Source organism: Rattus rattus, chromosome 2 (genome assembly GCF_011064425.1).
Source record: "Rattus rattus isolate New Zealand chromosome 2, Rrattus_CSIRO_v1, whole genome shotgun sequence".
Taxonomy (NCBI): domain Eukaryota; kingdom Metazoa; phylum Chordata; class Mammalia; order Rodentia; family Muridae; genus Rattus; species Rattus rattus.
The window spans coordinates 45,996,246-46,021,336 of NC_046155.1; the positions used below are offsets into that span (position 1 = coordinate 45,996,246).

At 48.7% G+C, this 25,091-nt stretch overlaps 1 protein-coding gene across 1 annotated transcript in view; it reads right to left on the minus strand.

Moving 5' to 3' along the window:
- Positions 1 to 3,674: 3,674 nt before the first annotated feature.
- Arl3 (ADP ribosylation factor like GTPase 3) overlaps positions 3,675 to 25,091 on the minus strand; it is a 45,234-nt gene continuing 23,817 nt past the window's right edge. Inside the window, exons 4-6 of the mRNA XM_032892132.1 lie at positions 16,371 to 16,421; positions 14,035 to 14,220; positions 3,675 to 3,945 (exon numbers count right to left, since the gene is read on the minus strand). Coding sequence (XP_032748023.1) covers positions 3,898 to 3,945; positions 14,035 to 14,220; positions 16,371 to 16,421 — 285 coding nt within the window. The 3' untranslated portion in view covers positions 3,675 to 3,897. The remainder of the gene's footprint in view (positions 3,946 to 14,034; positions 14,221 to 16,370; positions 16,422 to 25,091) is intronic.

Genomic DNA, 25,091 nt, shown 5'->3' on the forward strand with positions numbered 1-25,091 from the left:
CCTCCTTCTTCTTCCTCCTCCTCCTCCTCCTCCTCCTTCTCCTCCTCCTCTTCTTCCTCTTCTTCTCTCCTCCTCCTCCCCCCCTCCCCCCTCCCCCTCCTCCTCCCCCCCCTCCTCCCCCTCCCCCTCCTCCTCCCCCTCCCCCTCCTCCTCCTCCTCCTCCTCCTCCTCCTCCTCCTCCTCCTCCTCCTCCTCCTCCTCCTCCTCCCTCTCCTCCTCCTCCTCCTCTCCTCCTCCTCCTCCCTCCCTCCTCCCTCCTCCTTCTCTCCCTCCTCCCTCCTCCCCTCCCTCCTCCCCTCCTCCCCTCCCCTCCCCTCCTCCCTCCTCCCTCCTCCTCCTCCCTCCTCCCCTCCCCTCCCTCCTCCTCCCCTCCTCCTCCTCCTCCCCTCCTCCTCCTTCTTTTTTTCTTCTTTTTTGTCCTTCAGAAACAGCAGGGTACCCAGGTTTCAGGCTCCTCAGTCCTTACAGGCTGCTGTGATCCTGGCTAAATCCTAAAGGCCTCTGTTTCTTCAACTGCAAAGTGGGGTTAATACTGCTTAGTTCTGCAGGAGATGCTGGGGTTAGGGGGAGGGTGAGATGCTGTGGCTGCCGCTGCTGCAATGGTGCTGGTGGTTTTCACATTACCTGGTGGTGGTATTCATGTGTTTTCTTCTGAAAAAAAAAAAAAAAAAAAAAAAAAAACAAAACAAAACGAAACGAGACAAAAAGCCTAACCTCCCTTGAGGAAACCTAACCTCTAAAAGGGCAAAGCTGCTTGGGCCCTCTCCGAGCCCCAGCAGAGACCACAATTCGCTCCAGACTGCCTTCGTTGCAGCTACATTTTATTTGTTGCATTTTTGACAGACGTCTAAATTATACATTGAGCTTTCCACGTGACCAAACACCGAGTCCCTTCCTTTGATTATCATTTTCAAAAGGGACAAAAAAAAAAAAAAAAAAAAAAAAACCTTCCGATGGATCACACCGAACCCCGAAACCACATGGAGAGCCGAGCTAAAAATAAAGGAAGAAGCGAAGCGTCCTGAAAAGAGAGGAAGGAGAAATCAAAGCGCGCTGTAGAAGGGAACGGAGACATTGGTCCTGGTGAGGGTGACATGGTGTCACCCTCCAGGCCAGGCCGGATAAGGAGCGGCCAACAGTGAGGGTGGGGCTCAGACTGGCATAAAAATAGCCACCACTTTAGTCGGAGGGAATAAAGAAATCGTCGGACAGCCGGGAGGGAGGAGGGAGGAGGAGGGAGGAGGAGGAGGAGGAGGGGGAGGACGTCAGCAGGCTGTCCTCTGTAGCATCTCAGGCTGGGGACTTTTCTACCGGTCAGAGCTAACCACCGGCATAATCGCTGACTTTCAGCTGTGCGACGACATGTTCCCCAGCTCAGCCCACATCAATGACACCCTTGTTTCCATAGTAACCAAGGGAGAGCTAAGGGGAAAGGGTGTACTGCACTGGGCGAAGGGAATCCAGCCAAAAGGAGCCACCCAGGGAGGGTGAGAGCAGGGCTCGGTTTTTCCCACAACTGGCTGGAGGATACACTGTGGACTTTGCCTGCCCTCTGGCCTCAGCCCTCGCCCCCTGAACATTCAGATGCAATGGTGCGCAGAGCAAAAGTCTTACCAGGGCTCACTGGGATGGGGGGAGGCACGGGGGCAGGGCATCCCCTTTCTAGCTTCAGACTCTGTTCTCTGGCCATGGCCACAGGGGGCAGGGGTGGCACGGTGGAAAGGAAACAGGACTTTACAAGCATTTTGTTTTTACAAATGGGAGCTTTCAAACTGCATTTTTCAGGCTCCACTCATTTATCCCCCGGAGCCCCTAGAGGGTTCAACAGGGCTCACAGGGAAGATAAAAGCCTGTGACAGCCACAGTTGTCTCTGGTGTCTCTGGCTGGGAAGCAAATGTGGACATTTAGAGAAGCAGCGATCAGAGCAGGACAAGACACTCTGCCTGCTAGCTGGGGCCGGGGTGGGGGCGGGGGGTCTTTAGAATAAATAGTTCCTTTAGTCAGTGGTGAGAGACCAGAAATGCACGACAGCTCATGCTCTTCCAGAGTCCGAGTCCCTGCTACAGCATTCCAGAACTGGGCCTCAAAGTAGGCTTCCGGCCCCTCAGATAACACCCTGAAGCACTGGAAGGAAAAGCCAGTCTCAAGGGCCAAAGCTACATCTGGTGGCTGGAGAAGGGACAGTTCCGATTCCTTATAGCTGTTTGCCACCCTTCAAAGCTGGAGGGATTTGGGTGAGCTAGAGAAGTCAATGGGAGAGGCAGCAGGGCTAACTAGCTGAGCGGTTTAAAAACCTCACCTTCTTTTGTCCTGCAAGTCCTTACAGGCCTGTGTACTACAACCCCACACCTCTCCCCCAGCCATTGCTGATAGCTTTTATCCTGGTCACCTTTCAAACTGTCCAAGCTTCTCCCTCTCCAGAGACCGGAATAAGCTGGGTCCACAGAGCAGGGGTTTCTGAGGCGCTTCCTGTTTGCTCGCACACCATGGTGGGCTTGGAAAGGACCCCTTCCCAGATGAGAAGGCAGCTGGCCTCCCTGGCCCTACCAGGCACTGGAGAGCTTCTTATTTACTCTCTGAAAAGCTCTGAGCTCATGCCCAGAACAGAGTTTAATTCAGGAGCAGGCGATCCTCTGGTCTGCTTTCGGGGTTTGAGGCTGGGATTTCTGAGGGCTCAGGCAAACGTGCTCCGCTCCTTTCCTCTGGCAGTGGGGGAGGATAGGGTGCTTACCACCCTGCCCTGTCGGCCAACAGCACGTCTGCTGGGAAGGAGCAGAAGAGCCCAGCATGGGGTAAGAGGCTTTCCTGGGCCCAGCCCCCAGATCACACCCATGTTCACCCTGCAGCAGATGCTTCCCACACCATCTAGTTGCCAGCTGTAAGAATTGATCTCTTCTCAGATCATCGATCCCCTGGCTTCTCTCAGTGGAGCAGGTTCATGGCAGAACTGCATTTATTTTTAAAATCTGATAGCATCGGCCTGGCCTATTGTGATCGTTTAAACCCAGAATTCTTGGAGCTTTAGAAATCCCCTGTATAGGGCCACAGTGGAGGAGTCAGCTAATCTCAGAGCCGCCTGCTCCCTGCTCCACTGAGCTGGAGAAAGCCTGTTTGCACTAGCCTGAGCCCTCGACGTGAGGGCTTTCTAAGGACCTTGTAATTTTTCTGGAATTAAACCTCCCACCTCTCCCTACATTCCAGATGTCATTACAGTCAAAAGTCATAAGAATCTGCTTCCCTGTGTGGCTGGCAGGGATGAGGAGATGGGGGCACGGGGTAAGGAGCAGGGGCTGGAGTGAGGCTGGTTCTGTAGTGACTTGTTCGCAAAGATTCTTTTCTTTTTTTTCCTTTCTGTCAAAAAGTGAGGATTACACACAGTCTCTTACCTGCCTGACAAGACGGTTCAATTTACTTCCCAAGTGGCGGCAGCTGCCGGACAGACCAAAGCCCTGGCTCAGGTGCCCATGAGGAAAAAAGTGTCTGCACAGCACCACCAAACATGCAGCTTCCAACCACCCGGGGAGTGAGGGACAGGGCAGGAAATAAAGGGACCGGCAAGAGCAGGCGAGTGGCTTCCTCCCTTTCCACAAAAGCCCCCTGGAATCCTCTAACTGCAGTGCAAGGCCTTGTTCCTTTCTAATCCTGTGCTCTAAGACATCTAACACTATTTCAGTTATGCAGAGGAAACAATATAATTCCTTTATTTGAAAAACGATACTGAACCTCTGAGATCAGTTAAAATCTACTGCTGGAATGGGGGTTCCTCTTAAGCTGCTGTCCCCTCCCACCACACAGCTGTGCCGTGCGCAGATGGGAAGGCATTTGGTCAGAAAGCGCAAGCCAGTGTTTCTCAGGGCCGGATCAGCTCCCGCAGCTCCGCGCCTCTCGGCTCCACCTTACTTCTTCTTTGCGTTGACATTCTTGCAGACCCAGTTCATGCCATCCTTTGAGGGAAACGGGCAGAAAAGGGCAGTGTTAGTTGCAAGTGTCCCAAGAGCTCAGCCTGCAGGGGACTGGGACACCCACTCTAGGGAGCTTGCTGCCTCAGGGTCCACCTGGCTGGCCAGGGTGGGCGACCTTTGGGGAAGGCAGAGGGAGGTCCCTGAGCACAGGAGGGAGACAGACCCAGTCAACATCTGAACTTGAGATGCGTCCTCAGGAACTCCCTCTGAAAAAATAAACACATCTACCCGGGGTCCAGGGCTTGGCTGAGGAACGATCAGGAAAGATTCCAGCCATTTTTGGCTTTTTCTAAAAGCTGACCTTTGCTAGGGCATTAATTCAATGAGCTACCCTTCTGGTTCCCTAGCGTGTTTACAGTGTGACAGTGTACACTTGGGTTAAATTAAATTTCATTTTGGAAAAACAACCCTCTCTAGTGGGTGTTCCTCCACACATACAGGGGCAATACATGCATGCTTCTATAGAGAGGTTTCAAAGTGGCTTCTTGTCGCAGAAGGAAAGAGGGCAGGAGAGCTTTTCTTAAAGGCACAGCGACCTTGAAAGTGTCCTTTTTTTAGAAGGTTAGAGAGGGACTGAGGTAAAAAAAAAAAAAAAAAAAAAGAAAAGAAAGAAAAAAAACCCCCACAATGCCTACAGCCTCCTGGCAGGGAGCACGATTCCTCACAGATGCCAGGCCTGTCAAACGTGACCTCCCTCTCAACCCCCTCAGGAGCATACCTGGACACACCCCTCCCCTGGACTCCTGACCTTCAGGCAAGTCAAGTTCCCTTAGAACCACAGAGTGGAACTCAAGTGGGCCCTGCAGGGTATCTTGCCCAGAGTCCAGGCCTCACCAATGTGTTCTTATTGGACACACGTGACAACCATACTCCAAACCCCGAATTTCTGGTAGCTGTGGATCTGGCCGCTGGACCTGAACACCTAAGACAGCTTACAGCAATAAATATCAGCTGACGCCCTTGGCCACTGGGACATTAATCCCGTAAACAATACATCACTGCAAAACAACCAGCTCCCCCTTCTCCTGGCTAATCTGACAGTCACCTGCATGCACAGTGGGCAAAGCTCCGCCAGCTGCCGTCAGGGCACTTGGGCAGGAGAACCGGACGATCTGAGGGAACTTACTGTGTTGCCAAGATGAGGCCCAGCCTTGGCACACAGCCTTCAGGTGGGAAGCACCTGGCTGCAGCTGGGCAGTGGGGGACCAGGTGAGGGGGCCCCGAAGCATCTGATTACAACGGGGTCAGCCACACACTCTGAAACGCTGAGCCATTTTAAAACCGTTTTATGAAAAGGATTCATTTAAAGAGAGCATGTTTAATTTTAGTAGCTAATTGGTTTCTAGGAAAAAAAAAGATCACCTGCCAGGAGACAAAAAAGGTTTTTACACATACAAGAGGGATGCCTCTGATGGTAACATTCTCCTCTGGCTCCGAAGCGTAAGGGCTCAGAACCCGGCGGCGCCGGCACTGCCATGGTCAAGGGCAGCACAAACATCCAAAGGTGCCTCTCCAGTTCCCTTTCCCACAGACACATTTTATCAGACCAGCTTCTCCGGGACACCAAGAGTGGTCTCCACACAGCGCCAGTACCATTCTGTCTTTTTTCTTGGTTCATGACTGGTGGTGGTGGGGGTGCCTTATTATATTTCACCAAACATAAGTGTAGGCAGAGAGATAGGGAAAATATTTACTCAGCTGCAGGCACTCAGAGCGGAAGGTGGAGGGGGCCATATTCTGTGGAGGCGGAAGGGGCTTAAAGGGCATGCGTGGCCTGCTGAGGGGCACTGCCTCGCAGATGTCTGAGGGCTACAGTGGAGGCTTGCCCATCATGGTCTTGTTGACAGAGGGTGCTCAGAGGCCAGCACCTAAGGCTGTCCTCAGTCTCTGTCTTGGGCAAAGCCCTGGGCTTCTCTGCTGGGCTTGGGGAGGCTCCTTTGAGTCATAGCATCTGGGAGCTGGAGGTGAGAGGCAGAGGGAGGAGAGGGCCGCAATCCTCTGTGACAGAACCTCATAAATCAGTAAGGGCAAGCTTTATCAAGTAGCCCACTGGAAAGGAAAGATTAACAGTGTTATCCAAAAACCAGGATGGGAAGGTTTAAGCAAAGGACCGGCATGCTGTCTGGTGTGCAGTCCGTACTTAATTTATAGTCTCTTAAATTAATTCTCATAACCACCCAGTGAAATGTATTATTATTTCCAGATTGCAAACAAGGAAATGAAGAACAGAAAAATTTGAGGCAGAGGTGGGCCTTGAAGTGCGCCTTTCTTCCCACTGAGAACCATACACAGGCCACCTTTTTCATGGTCTGAGGATGACAGGAAGTGCTCTGCATCTCATTTATAAGAGGTCTGGGAGTCCCTTTGAAGGAAGCTGGGAAAGACCATTCTGATGCCCCTCTCTCCCCCGCTTCCTTCAGGTGAACACAGGGTCAAGACTGTCAAGGAACCCTGCCCACTTTGTCACAGCTCTCAAAAGAACCAGAGGATTCCTAACCTGCTGGGACCTAGGCCTGTGCAAGACTGGGCCACCTCCTTCAGTGGATACTCGACATTTAGAGACAACAGAACTACGCAGAGGAGCCTCTGCTTCTGTGTGCAAGTGGGCGGTGGGCTTTGCTTTTCTGGAGAAAAGTGATTGCTTGTGTGAAGGAGGTGACTGTGCTGTCCCTGAAGAAGGAAATGAATCCATGGGTTTGTTTAATGGTTGAACCTTTTATTGTTAAAAACTGGTTTGGCCGATTTCCTGAGTCTTTGGCGGGAACAGCCTCTCCTTTCCTTTCCCTACCGATCTCGCTGAAACTGAATTTGAATTGATCAGCTTCAATTTATCAATAGACGGGGCCTCAGACACTGGGCCTCGAGCAGTTTCCTGGAGAGGAAATAAATGTCTCCATGTTGCAGGAGTATTCCTACCATATCCATGGAGTGCAGGGGGCGGTGTCGATGTGGTGAAAAGCTGCCCCTACTAATCATCCCCCAGCCTGAGAGTCAAGGTGGGCTGCCTGCCTATGGGCAGGGCTGGTCTCTGCCTGTTCTGCTCTTTTAATTTGATCTCACTCTGGTGCATCCATGAGTGTTGGGTGGCTGCAAGGGCTGGGTTTTAAAGCCAGGCTGACTATGTGGCCACTTCAGTAATTGCTTTAGGATGACAAGGCGCTCAGACCCTTGCTGAACAATGCAGCCTGTCCCATTGTGCCTTTAGGCCCCTGGGGTCAAGGAGCAGCTGAACACAGCATACATAAAATATCGCTTGCTGTTCATATTTTTCTGGTACAAAGGGCAGTGTACCAGGGAGGGAGCAAATCACATGTCCCAGGCTTGCTCTCTTAGTCCACAGAGAGGTCTGCAAATACAAAAATCAACCTGAGGGCCAACTGAAACATAAGCAGTTCCACACATACCTGGACTAAGTACCAATGATCTCAGGCCTAGAAAAAAGTCCTGGACATCCTTTTTAAATGCTAAAATCTGGGACTGGGCAGTATAGCAAGCTCTGAAATAGAATAAAGGCTCAGCATAAACAAGATACTGGGTTCAACTTCTATCCCTGCAAAGAAAACCAAGTCAAATTCTGTTAGCAGAGAGGAAAGTCCTGTAGCTCAAGTGAAGCAGAGTGAGGCTGGGTGGGTGCTCCTCTGACAGAGGCTTAGTCCACGCCTCAGCAAGGCAGACTCCGGTTGACTCTCCTAAGGAATGGAGGCAGCAGAAGATGCTGGGATCTGACCATCCTTCTGTTTGGAGGACGAGGGGGAGGAATGGGAGATGCCATGTGAGAAGCTAGTCTAAGTCGGTGGCCTGGAGGACAAGGTCATTCTGCCTGGTCAGAGCCATCGGTGTCAGTGTAGGCGAGTGACTGGTGATGATGAAGTCGAGGCCAGGTTAAACTGCTTTCAAAGGACATCTAAAGTCAGAATAATCACACACTGTGTTTTACAAAAAGTGTCTCCAAACGCCTGACGCTACAGTGGGAAGGACAAACATGGTCTGAGGTCAAATTCATGGCTGCGGGCAGAAGCGGGATGGTGGTTCTTTAACTTTAAAGATGGAATCCACTTGCCCTAGGAAGCGCAAGGCCCTGGGTTCGGTCCCCAGCTCCAAAAAAGAACCAAAAAAAAAAGATGGAATCCAGATCCATTGTACATTTTCTAGATGCCCATTGGAAAGGACAAGGGGCCTGGTGCTAAGTCATAGATCCCAGGAAGGCCTAGCAACCAGGCCTAGCAACGAGTGTCAAGGGCGTGGAGGTGGGGGAGGGGTTGAGCAACCTTTAGGTAATCCAGCCCATACATTTTTCACATCCCCTCTTTTCTGCCATCACCTGCTTGACATAACTGGGTCTCTCCTGACCCCGCCTTTGGACTAAAGGCCTCTCAGCAGGATGGAGTGTCTGAGATTGATACTCTTCTTCCGACTGTGCCCTTTACCTGTTCTTTGCTTCTAACAGTCTCTCATGAAAACCCGCTGTAATTAGGTGATGAGTTGGCCTCCTCGTCACCATCAATCAGGTGAGGAAAGAGCTGTTCCAAACTCTCTTGATGTCCTCAACAGTCTACACCACACACACGGCTAAATGCATGGCATTGTCTTGTAAAGACCACCCAAGTGCGCCTTGAGAATATCGGGTGCAAACTCCCTCCCAGGAACTCCGCCCAAGGAATCCTAGCTCCCACCATCTCAAAGGACTGTTCAAGCCGCCTAACTGGTGGGAAGTAGTTAGCGGGCCTGCTTGGCCACAGAGCTGGTCTCTGGACTGCACCATTTGAAGGGCCTCGCTGTTCCTTACCGTGCCACAGCTCTCCTAGATCTGTTTTTTTTGTGTGTTTATAAATGTTTTACGTTTCAGTCATTCATCCAGCAACTGTGTGTCTGTGTGTGGAAGTGGGGGTGCAACGGCACCTGGGGAGCACAGAGGATAACTTGCTGGAGTTGTTTCTCTCTGATACACGTGGGTTCAGGGAGCGAACCTGGGTTTAGAGTAAGTGTGCTGAACCTCTATGTAGGCTGCCAGATGTGTTTTGATTGGACATGTGCCGCGCACCCCCCCCCCCCACACACAGGGCAGACAGCAGAGCTGGCTCTCAGCCCCTTCTCCTTCTCTCAGACTTTTGTACAGTTTCTTTCTGGGTTGTCACAGAGGCAGCACCAAAGGCAGCTCAACCAGCTGGGCAGCCTCTGGGGAGGTGGGGTAAGGAGAACAAAATGGAATTTAGTGAGTTTTAATCCTTATGAATTTATATCTGAAAGTGAACCCCACATCACTGAATCATAGTCATTTTCCTAACAAAGTTCTTAATTCTTAGGGATATTTTAATCCTTAATTAAGAGCCATGGAAGGCCTATACTTCAGTCATGCACTCCTAGAAAGGAATTACACTGAAGTGATTCTTTTAAAGGTAAAAACAAGAAGCTGGCAGCATCACCTGAGGGAGGAGCATGGTCAGTAACTGGCTGACAGAAAAGCGCTCACCGGAGGCTCCATGACCTTTCTCTGCTCCCCAAAGGTTACCACGAAAGGACAATAGAAGATTCCCTTCTTAATTAACATTTTTATTAAATAACCTATTTCAAATAATGGTTAAATTCTCTAAATTTATATCATTCTATTAACCATAATCTAATCTCATTAACCTTGAAATCCCAGTCTTAACTATCCAATTCTACACACCCTGGTACTCTCTACAAACTAATTAAGTGACCTTCAAACTATTTGTCCTCTGTATAAAATCATTTTCTTTGCTCTCAGTTCTTTGCTGGATGTCTCATTCATACGATTGCATTTTGATTAATTAATTAATTTATCTGTGAGTTTAAGTCAGTGGACAACTTTTGGGGAGACAGCTCTCTCCTGCCCTGTGGTTCTGGGATCAAACTCAGGTCATCCATCAACTTTGGCAGCAATCACCTTTATCCACTGAGACATCTTGCTGACTCTGGACCTCTTTTGATATCACATCCTGTGCCCCTGGTTGCTGCAGGTCCCCGATTTAAAAAGCAAAGCTTTTTTTTTTTAACAGATAACCGAATGGTTGTAGTTCCTCACTCTATCCAAACTGCTTACTATTTACAGACGTGCCTTGCTGCTCTCACGGCCTAACTGCCTAGTAGCTTGCTGTGTAAGGGTTCTCTACAATGGAGCCTGGGAATGAAGCTCACAGGTACAGTACTTGCCTATCATGTTCACGGCCAGATTGTAGGGGGCTGTGTCCCTGTGGTGGTTACACTGCCGACTGCAGGGGGCGCTGTGTACCCATGGAGGTTACACTGCCAGAAGCCCACAGCTGTACCCAGACAGAAGTGGTTCCTATGGTACAGTGTGCCTTTGGCTTTAAGGCACTCAGGACTGACTCCAGACCATTCACTCTGGCCCAGGCCCCTCTTCCATGGCCTTGGGCAGGTTGAAGAAGCAATAACCTCACTTTAATTCTGGCTTTGCCTTTTCACATTGCCTTCACCCTGGCTAAGAGTGGAGATGGCAGTACCACAAGCCCACATTCTGATGAGTGTCCACACAACCTATCTGTTCTCCTCAGCCCGCCTCTTACAGCTCCCAACACGAGGATGCCCGTGACTTTTTAACATTTGTGTTCTGAGTCACTTAGCAGGGCAGGGTCCTCATGCTGAAAAGCTTTACGACACAGGAAAGCGTCTTCTGGGCTGGGGCTGCAGTTCAGTGGATAGAGTGATTGCCTGCTATACACAAGGACTGGGTTCCATAGTCTTAGTTTCAATAGAAAACAAGAGGCCACCTGTCACCTCTCTTCCCTACCTGTGCCTGTGTCTTACCAAATTACCCTGTGCACAGCTGGAAGGGCACAGAGTAAGATCTTTCCCTCCCTCCTTTCCTCCCTTCCTCCCTCCCTCCTCCTCCCCTCCTTCCTCCTCCTCCTCCCTCCCTCCCCTCCCTCTCTTCCTTCCTCCCTCTCCCTCCCTTCCTCTCTTCCTCCCTCCCCCCCTCCCATGCCTCCCTTCCTTCCTCCCTCTTCCTTCCTCCCTCCCTTCCTTCCTCCCTTCCTCCCTTCCTTCCTTCCTCCCTCCCTCCCTCCCTTCCCTTCCTTCCTTCCTTCCCTTCCCTTCCTTCCTTCCTCCCTTCCTCCCTCCCTTCCTCCCTCCCTTCCTCCCTCCCTTCCTCCCTCCCTTCCTCCCTTCCCTCCCTCCCTCCTCCCTCCTTCCGTCCTCCCTTCTTCCCTCCCTCCCTCCCTTCCTCCCTCCCTCCCTCCCTCCCTTCCTTCCTCCCTTCCTTCCTCCCTTCCTTCCTTCCTCCCTCCCTCCCTTCCCTCCCTCCCTCCCTCCCTCCCTCCTTCCCTCCTCCCTCCCTCCCTCTCTTCCTTCCTTCCTTCCTTTTATTCTCTCTCTCTCTCTCTCTCTCTCTCTCTCTCTCTCTCTCTCTCTTTCATTTTTTCTTTCTAGACAGGGTTTCTCTGTGTAGCCCTGGCTATCCCAGAACTAACTATGTAGACCAGGCTGGCCTTGAATTCACAGAGATCTAAACTAAAGGCGTGCGCCACCACCTGGCAGATCTTCTCGTTTTAAAAGAGGGTTGTAATTGAACAAGACTAAATATTGATCCGTATTAACTATAACCAACAGTCCATGTTGTACCACACTTGGACTAGGTTGTATAGGTAAATCGAAGGCTTGGAGACGAGCCAGGCTACACAATCACTATGTGGTAGCAATTCTATAAGGGAGAGTCTAGAAGAATGTATTTAGTCCCTTTGTAGGACTTAGGAGAGAAAGATTCTTTTCCTGGCTGGGGATGACTTCTGGGTCCTGCTGACTTTACCCCCATGGGATGAGGATTACAGGCCTCTACTGTCAAGCCCATTTTTCTGTGTATTTTTGACTGCTGCGATGAACCTGGAACCTGTCATGTAAGACAACCACTCTACCACTGAAAAATGCTCTTAGTCCACATTTTTTCAACTTTATAAACTTTTATATGATCAAAAAGAGGAAAAAAATCATATTTGAGATAGGATCTTGTGGGGCTAGATTAGAACTCCTGGGTTCAACTGATCTTCCAAAGTATGGATGTGTGCCACAATGCCACAATGCCCAATTTAGACTATGACTTTTAGAACCAGAATCTAGGAAGGAAGGAAGGAAGGAAGGAGGGAGGGAGGGAGGGAGGGAGGGAGGAAGGAGGGAGGGAGGGAGGGCTTGCAGCTGAGTGTGGAGGCCCACTCCTGTGATCTCAACACTTTGGGTGCTGAGGTAGAGAGGTCAGAAGATCGGACTCAGCTACGTAGAGAGTTCAAGGTTCAGCTTGGCTACCAAACACTCGTCTGACTCTGTACTTAAGAGCACTGGCTGCTTTTCTAGAGGATTGAGGTTTGATTCCCAGCCCCTATATGGTGGCTCACAACCATCTGTAACTCTAGTTCCAAGAGATTTAACACCCTCTTCTGGCCTCCATGTGCTCAGCACGCCAAGGGTGCACACACATATGTATAGGCAAAACACCCATACCCATAAGATAAAATTTATAAGAAGAGAAACTATCTCAAAAACTCCAAAACGGGGTTGGGGATTTGGCTCAGTGGTAGAGCGCTTGCCTAGGAAGCGCAAGGTCCTGGGTTCGGTCCCCAGCCCCGGAAAAAAAAAAAAAACAAAACTCCAAAACACTAACTCTCCCAAACTTGAACCTCACAGGGTGCTCCAGGATACACGTGAGGATTTAACTGTGCCAATCCCTGGGTCCCACAGAACTCCAGCATACACATAGGTGCAACTTCTGGGTGCAAGTGTCAGCAGGGTGAGGAGGGGACCCCTGTCCAGTGCTGACTGCACTCGGGTCTAGAGGCCACACAAAGAAGCCAGCGGTGGCTGTTTTTGTAATAAAGGAAAACTAAAGCAAACAAGCAGCTAACATGTCAGGACCAACACAGGTCTGGCATGCGATTATTGCTTGAGACAAACGCAATCAGCCCATTTAAAAACAAGTCAGAGTCAAGCGACTGCGGGAGGGAGAACATTAGAAAGGAAAAGCAAATGGGAAGAGGCTGCAGGCAGCGGCGAAGAATCCAATCTCAGGTCTGCAATCCAACAAGCCATGTTGAGAGAAAACCAAACCGTCATGCCATGGTCAACATAGCATATGGCAGAGAGGGAAGAGAAGACCTGCAGTGGGACAGACCGGTCCTCACAGCACTGTGACACGTCCTAGCAGGACCATGTGCTCACAGTGAGGAACTGGAAGATTCGGTCTCCTTAAAGGGCTGCTCACGGTATGTCACGGCGTTGAGGGAGCTCGTTAGGAATCACTGAGTTACAAGTGCATTTCTTTTGGAGAATACGGCTTCTTGGATGTCTGGGACAGGGCTATGATCTGCCCTAAATTAATATTACACAAGGGGATGTTCAATCTCCTGGTATACAGTTCCTCAGCATAAAGCCCAGGGCTTTGTGTCCACAGAAGTCCTCCAGTGGGAAATCAATACCAGTAGCTAGAAACAGACACCAAGCCCGAGGGCAGGGGAGAGAACAGCCAGCGTTTGTATGGTTGCTGATGGTGGTCACTAGGACGACAGGCTTGTGGCATCCATAGTTGTAGACCCAACACAGGATGAGAACACAACTATCAAGCAACTCTCGAGTCATTTCCTCGCCCGCCCCCACCCCCAGGTGAGGACAGGAGCTGAGGAAGGCACAGGGCTGCTCCTCTTGAGGAGCAGGCACTTCATGGTAGCTACTTGGCTTGTACGCAGAAAAGAGCCTTTGCTTCCTAGAATGGTTCATCTGCCAGTCAGAGGCCATTTGCTTCTTATCTTTTTCTGTGTAGAGCAGTGGTTCTCAACCTTCCTAAAGCTGCAACTCTTTAACACAGTTCTTCATGCTGTGCTGACCCCCAACCATAAAAGTATTTCATTGTTACTTCATAATGATAACTTTGCTACTGTTATGAACAGTAATGAAGGCATCCCTGTTTTCTGATGGTCTTAAAACCCCACAGGGGTCATGACTCACAGGTAGAGAGCCACTGGTCTAGATCAACCCTACCAGGGAGACAGGTGCCTTACTGAGCTGTCATGTGACAGGAAGACTTGTGGCCCACCGCGGTCGCCTCACCTGGACGCCCTCGCCTGTGAGCGCTGAGCAGGACTGGATCTGCCAGACGCGGTCCCGAATGGTGTGTAGGTTTAGCCCTTCTGCGATCTCTGCGGCTGGGGCCGCCGTGAGCAGATCCTGCTTGTTAGCAAAGACGAGCACTGGCACACAGCTCAGCTTCTCTTCCTCCAGCAATTCCGTTAGCTCCTGGACGAAAAGGGGAGAAGCTGGCAACATGTGCTTAAGTGCACACCACACATTACAACATGCTAAGCAGTTAGGTCGCTCAGCAGCGACTTTCAGGGTGGAGATCCTACGGCTTGTGCCTTTGGAGGTTCCCGAGCACATGTCTGGGCTCAAATGAGGGATTCTGACTACAGAAGGTTGGAGCCAGCCCAGGAGTCGCTTCTTTTCTTTCTTTCCTTTTTTTTTTTTTTTTTAATTTATTTATTTTATGTGAGTACACTGTCGCTGTCTTTAGACACACTGGAAGACGGCATCAGATCCCATTACAGATGGCTGTGAGCCACCCTGTGGGTGTTGGGAATTGAACTCAGGACCTCTGGAAAGCAGTCAATGCTCTTAACCTCTGAGCCAGCTCTCCAGCCCTAGGAATCATTTTTAACAGACCCCCTCGGTGATTATGTTATATGTGACACATGGGTCACTAAGAAATGCCCGAGAGCCACTGTGTAAGGAAGAGCATGAATAGCAGTTAGAGATTTCAGACTTATTCAAGGTTAGTACCTACAAATACCTTTTTTTATTTTTCTTCTGGTGCTGGGGATTGAACCAAGGACCTTATACATCTATGTGCGCACGCACGCACACACACACACACACACACACACACACACACACACACACACACACACACAAAATGGAAATGACAATTAGAGATAATTGTATCCACTGATCTCTATCTCCAAAACATGCACCCAATCATCAGTGTTCATTGACTTCACATCCTGAAAGATCTGGAAGAAACCAGAGCGTTACTGGCCCCCTGGGTCACAGGAAGAACTCTAAGCTGTATGTTAATTCTGTCTATAGTAATTTCAAATGAGTATATACACTTACCCTAGGGACAGACTCTGCCTTTTCCTACTAAGCTCACATTTTAGCTACTTTAAACATTCAGCTTTCAAAAAGAACTGGACAGCTGGGGCTGGAGAGATGGCTCAGCAGTTAAGAACACTGACTGCTCTTCCAGAGGTCCTGGGTTCAATTCCCAGCAACCACATGGTGGCTCACAACCATTTGTAAAGAGATCTGATGCCCTCTTCTGGTGTATCTGAAGACAGCTACAGTGTACTTATATATAATAATAAATCTTTAAAAGAAAAAGAACTGGACAGCTGCCAGGCCGTGGCACATGCCTCCGATCCAAGCACTCGGGAGGCAGAGGAAGGAGCATCTCAGTTTGAGGCCAGCCTGGTCTCAAGTTCCAAGATACCTAGAGCTACAGAGTGAGACTGTTTCAAAAAACAAAACCAAAAAAAAACAAAAAGGAACTGGACAGCAAGCTTCCAGCAACCTCATCCCAAGGGCTTAGGGCTGTGTCCAGCAGTCTGCAGACCCTCAGCCCACCTTCCAAGACAAGAGGAACAGAAACATGGGGACTTCTGCCATTAGCTACAGGGAAAACTTTCTGTACTGAGCTTCAGACATGGCTCTCTATAGAGATTCCCTCCACCCTTGCTGCTCCTGGGGGTGACCTCAGTCTGGGTTCATGGTCGAGGCCCAGTGCTGCTCTGTGTATGACGTATAGATAGACCGAACGAATCATCTAAACATATTGACATGCACCCGCGGTTAAAGCCATGTATGAGTTCAAGGTTGATTTTGTTTTCTGGCTTGAAAATGAATTTGCCAGTGTTTGTCAATTAAGTGTGGAGAAGTGTAAACAGAAAGCTTGGTGTGGTGTGCGTGAGTTCTTTCCTACATGGTCTGGGAAGACAAACCAGAAGGGCTTCGGGGACGGTGCAAAGTTCCTTTTGTTTAAATCTTATATATTCAGTTTGATTAAGCTAAAACGATTTCACCAAAAGACAGTGTAAAAGACTCCCAACTGGGGTTGGGGATTTAGCTCAGTGGTTAGAGCGCTTGCTTAGGAAGCGCAAGGCCCTGGGTTCGGTCCCCAGCTCCGGAAAAAAAGAAAAGAAAAAGAAAAAGGAAAAAAAAGACTCCCAACTAATTTCTTTTTGGACAACTAGTATTTTTGCCTGCTCACCGAATGACTGACCCTCTTCTTGGATTTAATAGTTAACAAAAGCACTTTTGACCCTAACACATTTCCAGGAAAATTAATGAATACCTGGTGTTTTGGGAAAGAGTTCAACACAAGAATCATTTACCTGACCCGTCTCTTCAAATCTTTTTCTGTCTGCACTGTCAATTACGTATATCTGCAATGGAAAACAAGAACGTTACTTCAATAAACAGAGACAGAAAGAGAAGGGGGCAACTTTTACAAAGAACTTTACAAAGGTCCTCAGTCAGTAGAGTTCAGATTAACCCAACAAACAGAAACAGCCTGGCCTCGCTCACCTCACCCATGGAGCAAGAAAACCCCACAAATGAACAAAGGATGCTGGGAAAACACATTCAGGGAGGCGCGCACACCCAGAAACCAAGTGGGTAAACTTCATGTCCTCATGACAGGATGGATGGAAGGAATCCATGGGGATGGTGCTTGGAGACATCCGCAATCTATACTTCTGGGACAGCATTTCTCTGAAAGTATGGCTTCAGCATTACTTCTGGGCTGACATTGGGGCTGAGACGAGGGGCTGTTCATTATCTGTTCATTGTATCATCCCAGGCTACTGTGATGTCAAGGGAAGTCTAGAAATTGATGGACAAGCTAGGCTGGGAGATAACGTTGTTGCTTTGTTTGTTTGTTTTGAGACAGGGTATCATGTAGTCCAGGCTGGCCTTGAACTGGCTTTGTAGTCTAGGATGACCCTGAAATTTTGATCTTCCCTCTGCTTACTGGCTGTGGATGTTCTGGGGGTTGAACTCATAGCCTTACATGAATGCTAGGTCAGTACTCTACCACCTCAGCTACATCCCCAGCAGAAAGAAAATCTGAGACTCATTGTAAGTTATAAATTTGAAGCTACCCCTCCTCTACCCATGAGTTTTAGTTACAAATAAATAACATTGCATAACAGTAAGGAAAATAAAGTTAACATTATTATTGAATTAATAGTATAGTGGAACTCTCTTTTTTTTTTTTTTTTTTTTTTTCGGAGCTGGGGACCGAACCCAGGGCCTTGCGCTTGCTAGGCAAGTGCTCTACCACTGAGCTAAATCCCCAAACCCCGGAACTCTCTTTTTAAAAGTACATTCAGTTAAAAACAGAAACCAAACTTCCCGCCATTACTTTCCATAAATTTTAACAGCGGGTTGATTCTGCAATGCACATGCGCACTGCTGTGGCCTCAATCCCCCACCACGCTGAAATCTGTTCTTTCGGAAAAGAAAGCGATGATCTCTTTGCACAACGTTCCTTCATTTAGTCACCAGTGCTCACTATTATCCAGAATCCAAGTTTACATTTTCTCTCATTAATGGCTGGTGCTTCCACTTGGTAGGGGTGAGGGGTGTGGTGGGGCAGGGGTGGGATATGGGATTTCAATGTTCTTTTGGTGTCCATACAGACTCAGTGTTAGTGAACCATACAGGCTCAGTGTTAGTGAACCATACAGGCTCAGTGTTAGTGAATACAGACTCAGTGTTAGTGAATACAGGCTCAGTGTTAGTGAACCATACAGACTCAGTGTTAGTGAATACAGGCTCAGTGTTAGTGAACCATACAGACTCAGTGTTAGTGAACCATACAGACTCAGTGTTAGTGAACCATACAGGCTCAGTGTTAGTGAACCATACAGGCTCAGTGTTAGTGAACCATACAGGCTCAGTGTTAGTGAATACAGGTTCAGTGTTAGTGAATACAGGCTCAGTGTTAGTGAACCATACAGACTCAGTGTTAGTGAATACAGGCTCAGTGTTAGTGAACCATACAGACTCAGTGTTAGTGAATCACACAGGCTCAGTGTTAGTGAATACAGACTCAGTGTTAGTGAACCATACAGACTCAGTGTTAGTGAACCATACAGACTCAGTGTTAGTGAACCATACAGGCTCAGTGTTAGTGAACCATACAGGCTCAGTGTTAGTGAATCACACAGGCTCAGTGTTAGTGAATACAGGCTCAGTGTTAGTGAACCATACAGACTCAGTGTTAGTGAACCATACAGGCTCAGTGTTAGTGAACCATACAGGCTCAGTGTTAGTGAACCATACAGGCTCAGTGTTAGTGAATATAGGCTCAGTGTTAGTGAACCATACAGGCTCAGTGTTAGTGAACAATCAGTGGATTGGGCACATGCCACAGACATTCTACATCTGATACTGAAAATAAGTCACCATGGGAAGCACGCTCATTTTGCTTATTGACTTATATCTAATAATATTTAAATTTAACTAGATAAGTATGTTGGGATGCAGACCTTTTGTTGTTGTTGCTGTTGGTTTTGTTTGTTTGGTTTTGGTTTTTGTTTTTTTTTCTGTTTTTGAGACAGGGTTTCTCTACACAGCCCTGAATGTCCTAGAACTCACTCTGTAGACCAGGGTGACCTCAAACTCACAGAGATCTGCCTGTCTTTACCTCCCACGTGCTGAGATTAATGGTGTGTACTACCAGGTTCCATCAGGTTTTTGTTATTACAAAAAATGTTAATCATGTGTATGTGTGTGTGTAGGCCATGTGTGTGGGTGCCTGAGGAGGCCAGAGGTGTCACGTCCCCTGGAGCTGGAGTTAGAGGCAGTTGGTGAGCTGCTGACGTGGGTGCTGGGAATTGAACTCTGGTCCTTCAGGAAGAATAATACATGCTCTCAACCCTGGGGCCAACTCTCCAGCCTGCAGCTCACGCACAATACACAAACAGATTTAGAAAGAATGAATGCAATGGGAGAAGCCTAAATAGAATTATCTGCTATGAGTCTACAGTTTATTTAGGAAGATCTCGACAAGGAGGACGGTATGCTAGGGCCACTGGCTGGAATAAAGCTGAGGGGAAATACAAGGACCATTTGGTATGACAGAAAGAAAGGCAGAGCAGCATGACAGAGCTCGTGACAGAGCTCGATCTACATGTGACCCGGGAGAGGAAGGACCTGCACAGTGTCTTCTGACTGACTTCACAGGTGTCGTAGCAAGCATGTCCCTCATGAGAAATAAACACAAAGGGAAGAAGAACAGAGATGGCTGAGACAGGAAAGCAAGGACTAAGAAGGTTTTTTTTTTTCTTTTTTCTTCTTTTTCGGAGCTGGGGACCGAACCCAGGGCCTTGTGCTTCCTAGGCAAGCGCTCTACCACTGAGCTAAATCCCCAACCCCAAGAAGGTTTTGAAAGAGCCACCCAGCCAAGTACCAATGAGACCAATGAGTCCAGAGTTGAGCCCAAAAAAAAAAAACAAAAAAAACCAAAAACCAGCCATCCGCTGGTCAAACATTTGCTACTCTTTACTGGACAGGAAGTTTCACTTAGTGTTTTCACTACATGCTCCAAAGGACAGCTCCAACCACATACCAACTCTTTCTCTTGTTCAGCTTTTGTCTGTATAGAATCTCAACAGTGCTACACAAAGATCTTAGGATCAAGTCTAGAAAGTAACTACCCCATTTATTTATTTAAAGAATTATTTATTTTAGGTATGTGAGTACACTGTAGCTATCTTCAGACACACCAGAAGAGGGCATCAGATCTCATTACAGATGGTCGCGAGTCATCATGTGGTTGCTGGGAATTGAACTCAGGATCTCTGGAAGAGCAGTCAGAGCTCTTAACCACTGAGCCATCTCTCCAGCCCCACCCCCATTTATTTTTTAAGAGTCATTAGAAAAAACATAATGGGCATAAACTGTCCCCCAAGACCTCCCACATGTTCCTCCCATCCCCTCTCCATGTGACCCCAAGACCTGGCTCTTTTGTTTGTTCAGTGCCCTCCGTATGCTCCTGTGTAGCCATGTAGGAGTTCCTTCCTCCTCCTCCCTCTCTTCCTGCTCCCCCTCCCTCCCTCTTAGTTTTTTGTTTTAATTCAGAACAAACTGATAGTTAATAAGTTTTTTCTGGTCTTTACCATGGTAGAGTCCTTCAAATATCAAGGTGTAAAAACCTATGCTACAGCACCCAGAAGGCTTAGCCAACCTCACATGCTTTTGAATTCTTATTTGGTTGTGGGAGGACCTGAGAAAATTCCCTTCTTAGAGTTAGGGCAGCCCTGGCTTCAGGAGACAGAGTCTCTCCTCATCCCTGTCCTCCTCCTTCCTGCTGCCACCTTTTGGCCCTTTTATTGCCTCTCAGTTCTTCACAAGAGGGTAGGTGGCAAGAGGAGACAAGGGAAGAGTGTGGCTTTCCTCATGGCTGGAGCTGACATCTAAGAGGACAACAGAACTGATAAACTAGGTGTCTGTGTAACTTGGACTTTCAGTTGCTGGTGCTTTCTGTCTCTGGTGGCACCGCTATGGAAGGAGGAAAGAGACGGCCAGTTTAAAGCATTTGACATACATTCCTCTTGAGATCTTCTGTCTCTCTTTCCCTCTCTCTTCCTCTCTGAGGCAGGGTCTCACTCCATAACCCTGCCTGGCCTTCCGCCTGCCTGCTTCCTGGAGAGCTGTGACTAAAGGCGTGCACGACCACACCTGTCCCTCACAGAGAACAGGGAGACATCCATGTCCCTCCCTTCCATATACTTCAGTTCTTCTTTTACAGTTGCTTCTCGAAGTTACTCAACTGAAGTCAGACGGTCTCAGTATCACTGTTCCAGAGAGTAACCCTGACCACCAAACCCTTAGAGTCACTGCTTGCTCTAGAGCGAGGGCAAGCAAACTTCTGAAGTAGTCGGTAGTAAACGCTCTTTTGTGGCCCATGGAGTCTCATTCACACACACAGAGCCAGGCCACTACAGAAAGAAAGCAACTGTGGGAACCCCAGGAACAAATGGAGGTGGCCAGGTTACAACAGAACTTCATTATGGACACCAAAATTTAAATTTCACATCAATTTTACAATGTCACAAAACTGTATTTTCCTTTTTTTTTTTTCAAACCTTTAAAAAAAATATAAAAACCATTCTAGCTCACAGGATACACAAAAACAGGGGGCAGACTGGATCAATCTGTCCACCTCTGCTCGAAAGCTAGATTTTACCACGGCACTCCAGAGAGAATTGAAAAGATTTAACCAGGCAATGAAATGTGTCAAGCCTCAATCCCACTCCTGCAGCGTACGGCGTCCAGCGTAATAGGTCTTTTTCAACTAACAATGGAAGACTATTAAACCCAGACAAACACAGAATCCATCAACCTGCTAGGCTGCTATGCAGCGGGCAGGCGAGCAGAGCTGAGTCCCAAGGCTGTATACTCAGCCCTTTCCAAAACCTGCTTAATCTCCAATGGCACTGGGAAATAACGAGGCTGACTCAGCCCTAATATTACCTTGTACCAGGACATGCTACTGGTGAAAGGCTGCTCTGATGCTCTGGGCGGCCTGTTATCCCGGGTACTCACAGCTACTGAGGATGTGGGACCCAGGGTGATGTCTCATTTACCTTGCAGCAAGAGGGTAGAGCTGAGGGCTCAGATCCCCCTTGTGTGCAGACCAGGATGCTGGTCTGGAGCTTCAGTCACAAACATCCTTTCATGCAGCTCTTCTCTGAGCACTGCACTAATGCAACTGACTTCACTGGCTTTCCCCCACTTTATTTTATTTTTAAAAGACTATATCACTCTGGCAGACCCGGAACTTGGCAAGTAACCCAGGCTGGTCTTGAACTTGGAACTCACACCTCCCAGAGTGAATTATTATATTTAGAGAGCCTCCCCCAACCCCATCTCTCCTCTCCTCTCTCCTTCCCCACCCTCCTCTTTCTCTCTCTCTCTCTGAGACAGGGTTTCTCTGTGTAGCCCTGGCTGTCCTGGAACTCACTCTGTAGACCAGGCTGGGCTCACACTCAAGAGATCCATTTGCCTCTGCTTCCAAGCACTGGGAGTAAAGGTGTGTGACACCATGCCTGTCAAGGTAAACAATTCAAAATAGCTTGTAGAAGCCCCTGAACCTGACCGGATTCACCAGGCCACCCCTGCCAGAGTAAACGATAAAAGCTGAGGGTCTGTCTTACTGGAGGGGAGCTGAGTTACAAATGGCTCAGAATCCTCATTACAAGGAAGACTCCAAACAGCCACGGTGCACAGAAGGCTTGGACCAGGCCAGCTGTGTGAAAGAAGCAGAAACCAGCAGTTTTTCAGCCATTTCTGCCCCTGTAAAGCAGTTCCTCACCCATACTCCTATAAGTAGCTTCAATAAACCTCACTGGCTCACCAAATTTGCCTTGGTGGTGTCTGTTGCGGGCTCCCTATCTGGGGTGAGGAGATGCACCTTCCTGGGAAAAGGTTTGTCAGATAACACAATTGGCACCCGAACAGGGACAGGACCAAAGGGGGCAGGGCTGGCCCTACCTTTGTGTCATAAGACATGCTGCTACTGAGGTTGTGAGCGAAGCCCAATTGGAGAAATCTGTGCAGGAATTCCGATGGAGTTGCGCTTTCTTGTACGGTGTGTGTTAAATATGTGCTAGTGTGCCTTTGCACCATGCTGGCAGTCGCATGGTTCTGGCTTTGGGTAGTGAGATGTGCAGCTAAGACTGAGCCATCAGGAGTAGGAGTGTGTGTAGGGGAATCCCGGATGGCAGTCCTCATCTCTATGTATGGGGCTGCATGCCTGTTTGATGAGTGGGGTCCACCATGTGAATACAGAGATGCCCTAAAAACAGTTAACAGTTTAGAGGAAAATTTACAGTCTTGGAGATTAATGCACAAGGCAGAGACTGTTGACCAGCAGCAGAGGCTGCCTGGCCATGGTTGTGCATATTTAGAAATATACCAGAGGACAAGATGGCTACCAAACAGGAGCTTGTTCATATCCAGGGGCAGTTGCAACAAGAAAGGGAGACGCAGTCATGTTAGCCTCTGACCTGCAAGTGACAAGGTAACCAAGAGAATGAGATAGGGTGCTGGCCTGCTGCTTAAGGTTTGGGGGCCAGAAAGAAAAGAGGTGCAAGTTAGATTTGTCCTCAGAAGCCCTTCCTGGGATTTGAGACCTGGGAACCCAGAGTAAGAGTCAGAGAATGAAAAAAACAAAGCCTGTGGTAAAAACAATAAAAGACACCAAGGGGCCAATCTTGAGGCAGGGGAAGGGGGGAGAGTGAGGAGTAGGGGATGAGGTGGGGGGGTCTGTGATCCATTGCGTAATTGAGGGCCTAACAATGGTCCAGTACAAGAAACTAGGGTGATCAGGAAACACTCAGCAGTTGATGGCTGGAATTTGGGAAGTTTAAACAAGCAACGAAGGGAAAGAGTGTTTCTGGCTTGTGAGGCTTGGGACATGGGGGTGGACGGGATCTGACTTCTGTGGAGGCAGGGAAACTGAGTAATGTAACTTCCCATCCCACCTAAGGTAAAGGCGGCATGACCTGAGACAGCATGAGGGAAGCCATTAGAAATACTTGGTTATCTGTCTGAGGTCCCCACAAATAGCTAGATCTGGAGGGCCACAGAGGGAAACAGCTGCTGTTGAGGGAACAAGGAATAAGAGGAGTTGGGTGAGGGGTTGGGGATTTAGCTCAGTGGTAGAGCACTTGCCTAGGAAGCGCAAGGCCCTGGGTTCGGTCCCCAGCTCCGGAAAAAAAGAACCAAAAAAAAAAAAAAAAAAAAAAAGAGGAGCTGGGTGTGAACCCCAGTTCCCTGGGCCAGACAGAACCTAAGAGAGGAATTACAGAAGAGGTTGATCAGGCAGGTCCCAGAGGGCGGTATGGCTCCAGGCCATGGACCTGTAAAGGCTCTGAGAGGACAGCTGAGGAGTGCAGGGATCTAACTGTTAGCACCTCCCTCCTATCTGTGCTGTGCACCCAACCTTGATCTGAGGAGGAAAGCAAGAGATACAAATGGACAGACCTTTCCGTGCTGTGTCCAGACCTTGACTATCTCCAACTTTAGTGTTGTCTTATGACCCTCTGGGCTCACCTGACACCCATGAGAGCAGATGACCACAGACTTCCATCTGGGTGTCCCTTGTCCCGCCCATCCTCTGGGGAAGGCTTTGTTATATAGATGACATAATGCTTACCTGAGTGCTCTACACATTTGAAAAGGCACTGGAGAGAGAGAGCAAGGGAAGGGGCACTTCCAACCCCTTCCTTACAACCCTACTGGGCTGAGGTAGTCAAAAGGAAAGAAAAAAAATCCAAAGTCTTCTACTTGGGTTGAAAAGGACATTCTCCGAGGCCATAAGGTTATTGAATGAAAATCAGTGCCAAGCGGGCGACTTCCCTGCGCATTGTTGCCACAGAGCATAATGGACTGTCCAACCTGTTGAGCTGCCTGAGACTGTGCACTGGGCTCCAGGTTCCCACCTTTGTGAGCTGTCACCCATGCTGGGGTGGACTTTGGTGATGCAGTTGTCTTTGAGTCAGTTCTGCTCCTGTAAGTGACCCCTCACCCATATTCCTGTAAGCAACCCCAATAAAACACATTGGTCACCAAATTGGATGCTGGTAGCTTCCATACTTTGGTCTGTCATGGGCTTCCTAGATCTGTATGCTGCATCTCCGCAGAAAGTTTGTCCCACTGGTCCTCTCCGTTATCTTAATAGTGCCTTTCGCTTAAATTCTTGGAAGTCCAGCGTTTTTCCCTTTCATAGACATTGTTTCTGAAGTCCTCATCACCAAGCCCACAGTCCTCTAGATGTCACCCTATAGTATCTTCTAGAAGGTGTGTAGTTTGGGGTTTCTATGTGTGTCTAAGATTTGATTTTGAGAGGCCATGTGTGGTGGTGCATACCTTTAATCCCAGCATTCAGAAGGTAGATGCAGGCGGATCTCTGTGGTTCAAGGCCTGCCTGGTTTATATAGTGAGTTCTAGGCTAGTCAGGCCTCTATAGAGACCCTGTCTCACCTCCTCCGCTATCCCCCAAGTTTGATTTTGAGTTTTTTATGAAAGGGATAAGGTCTATG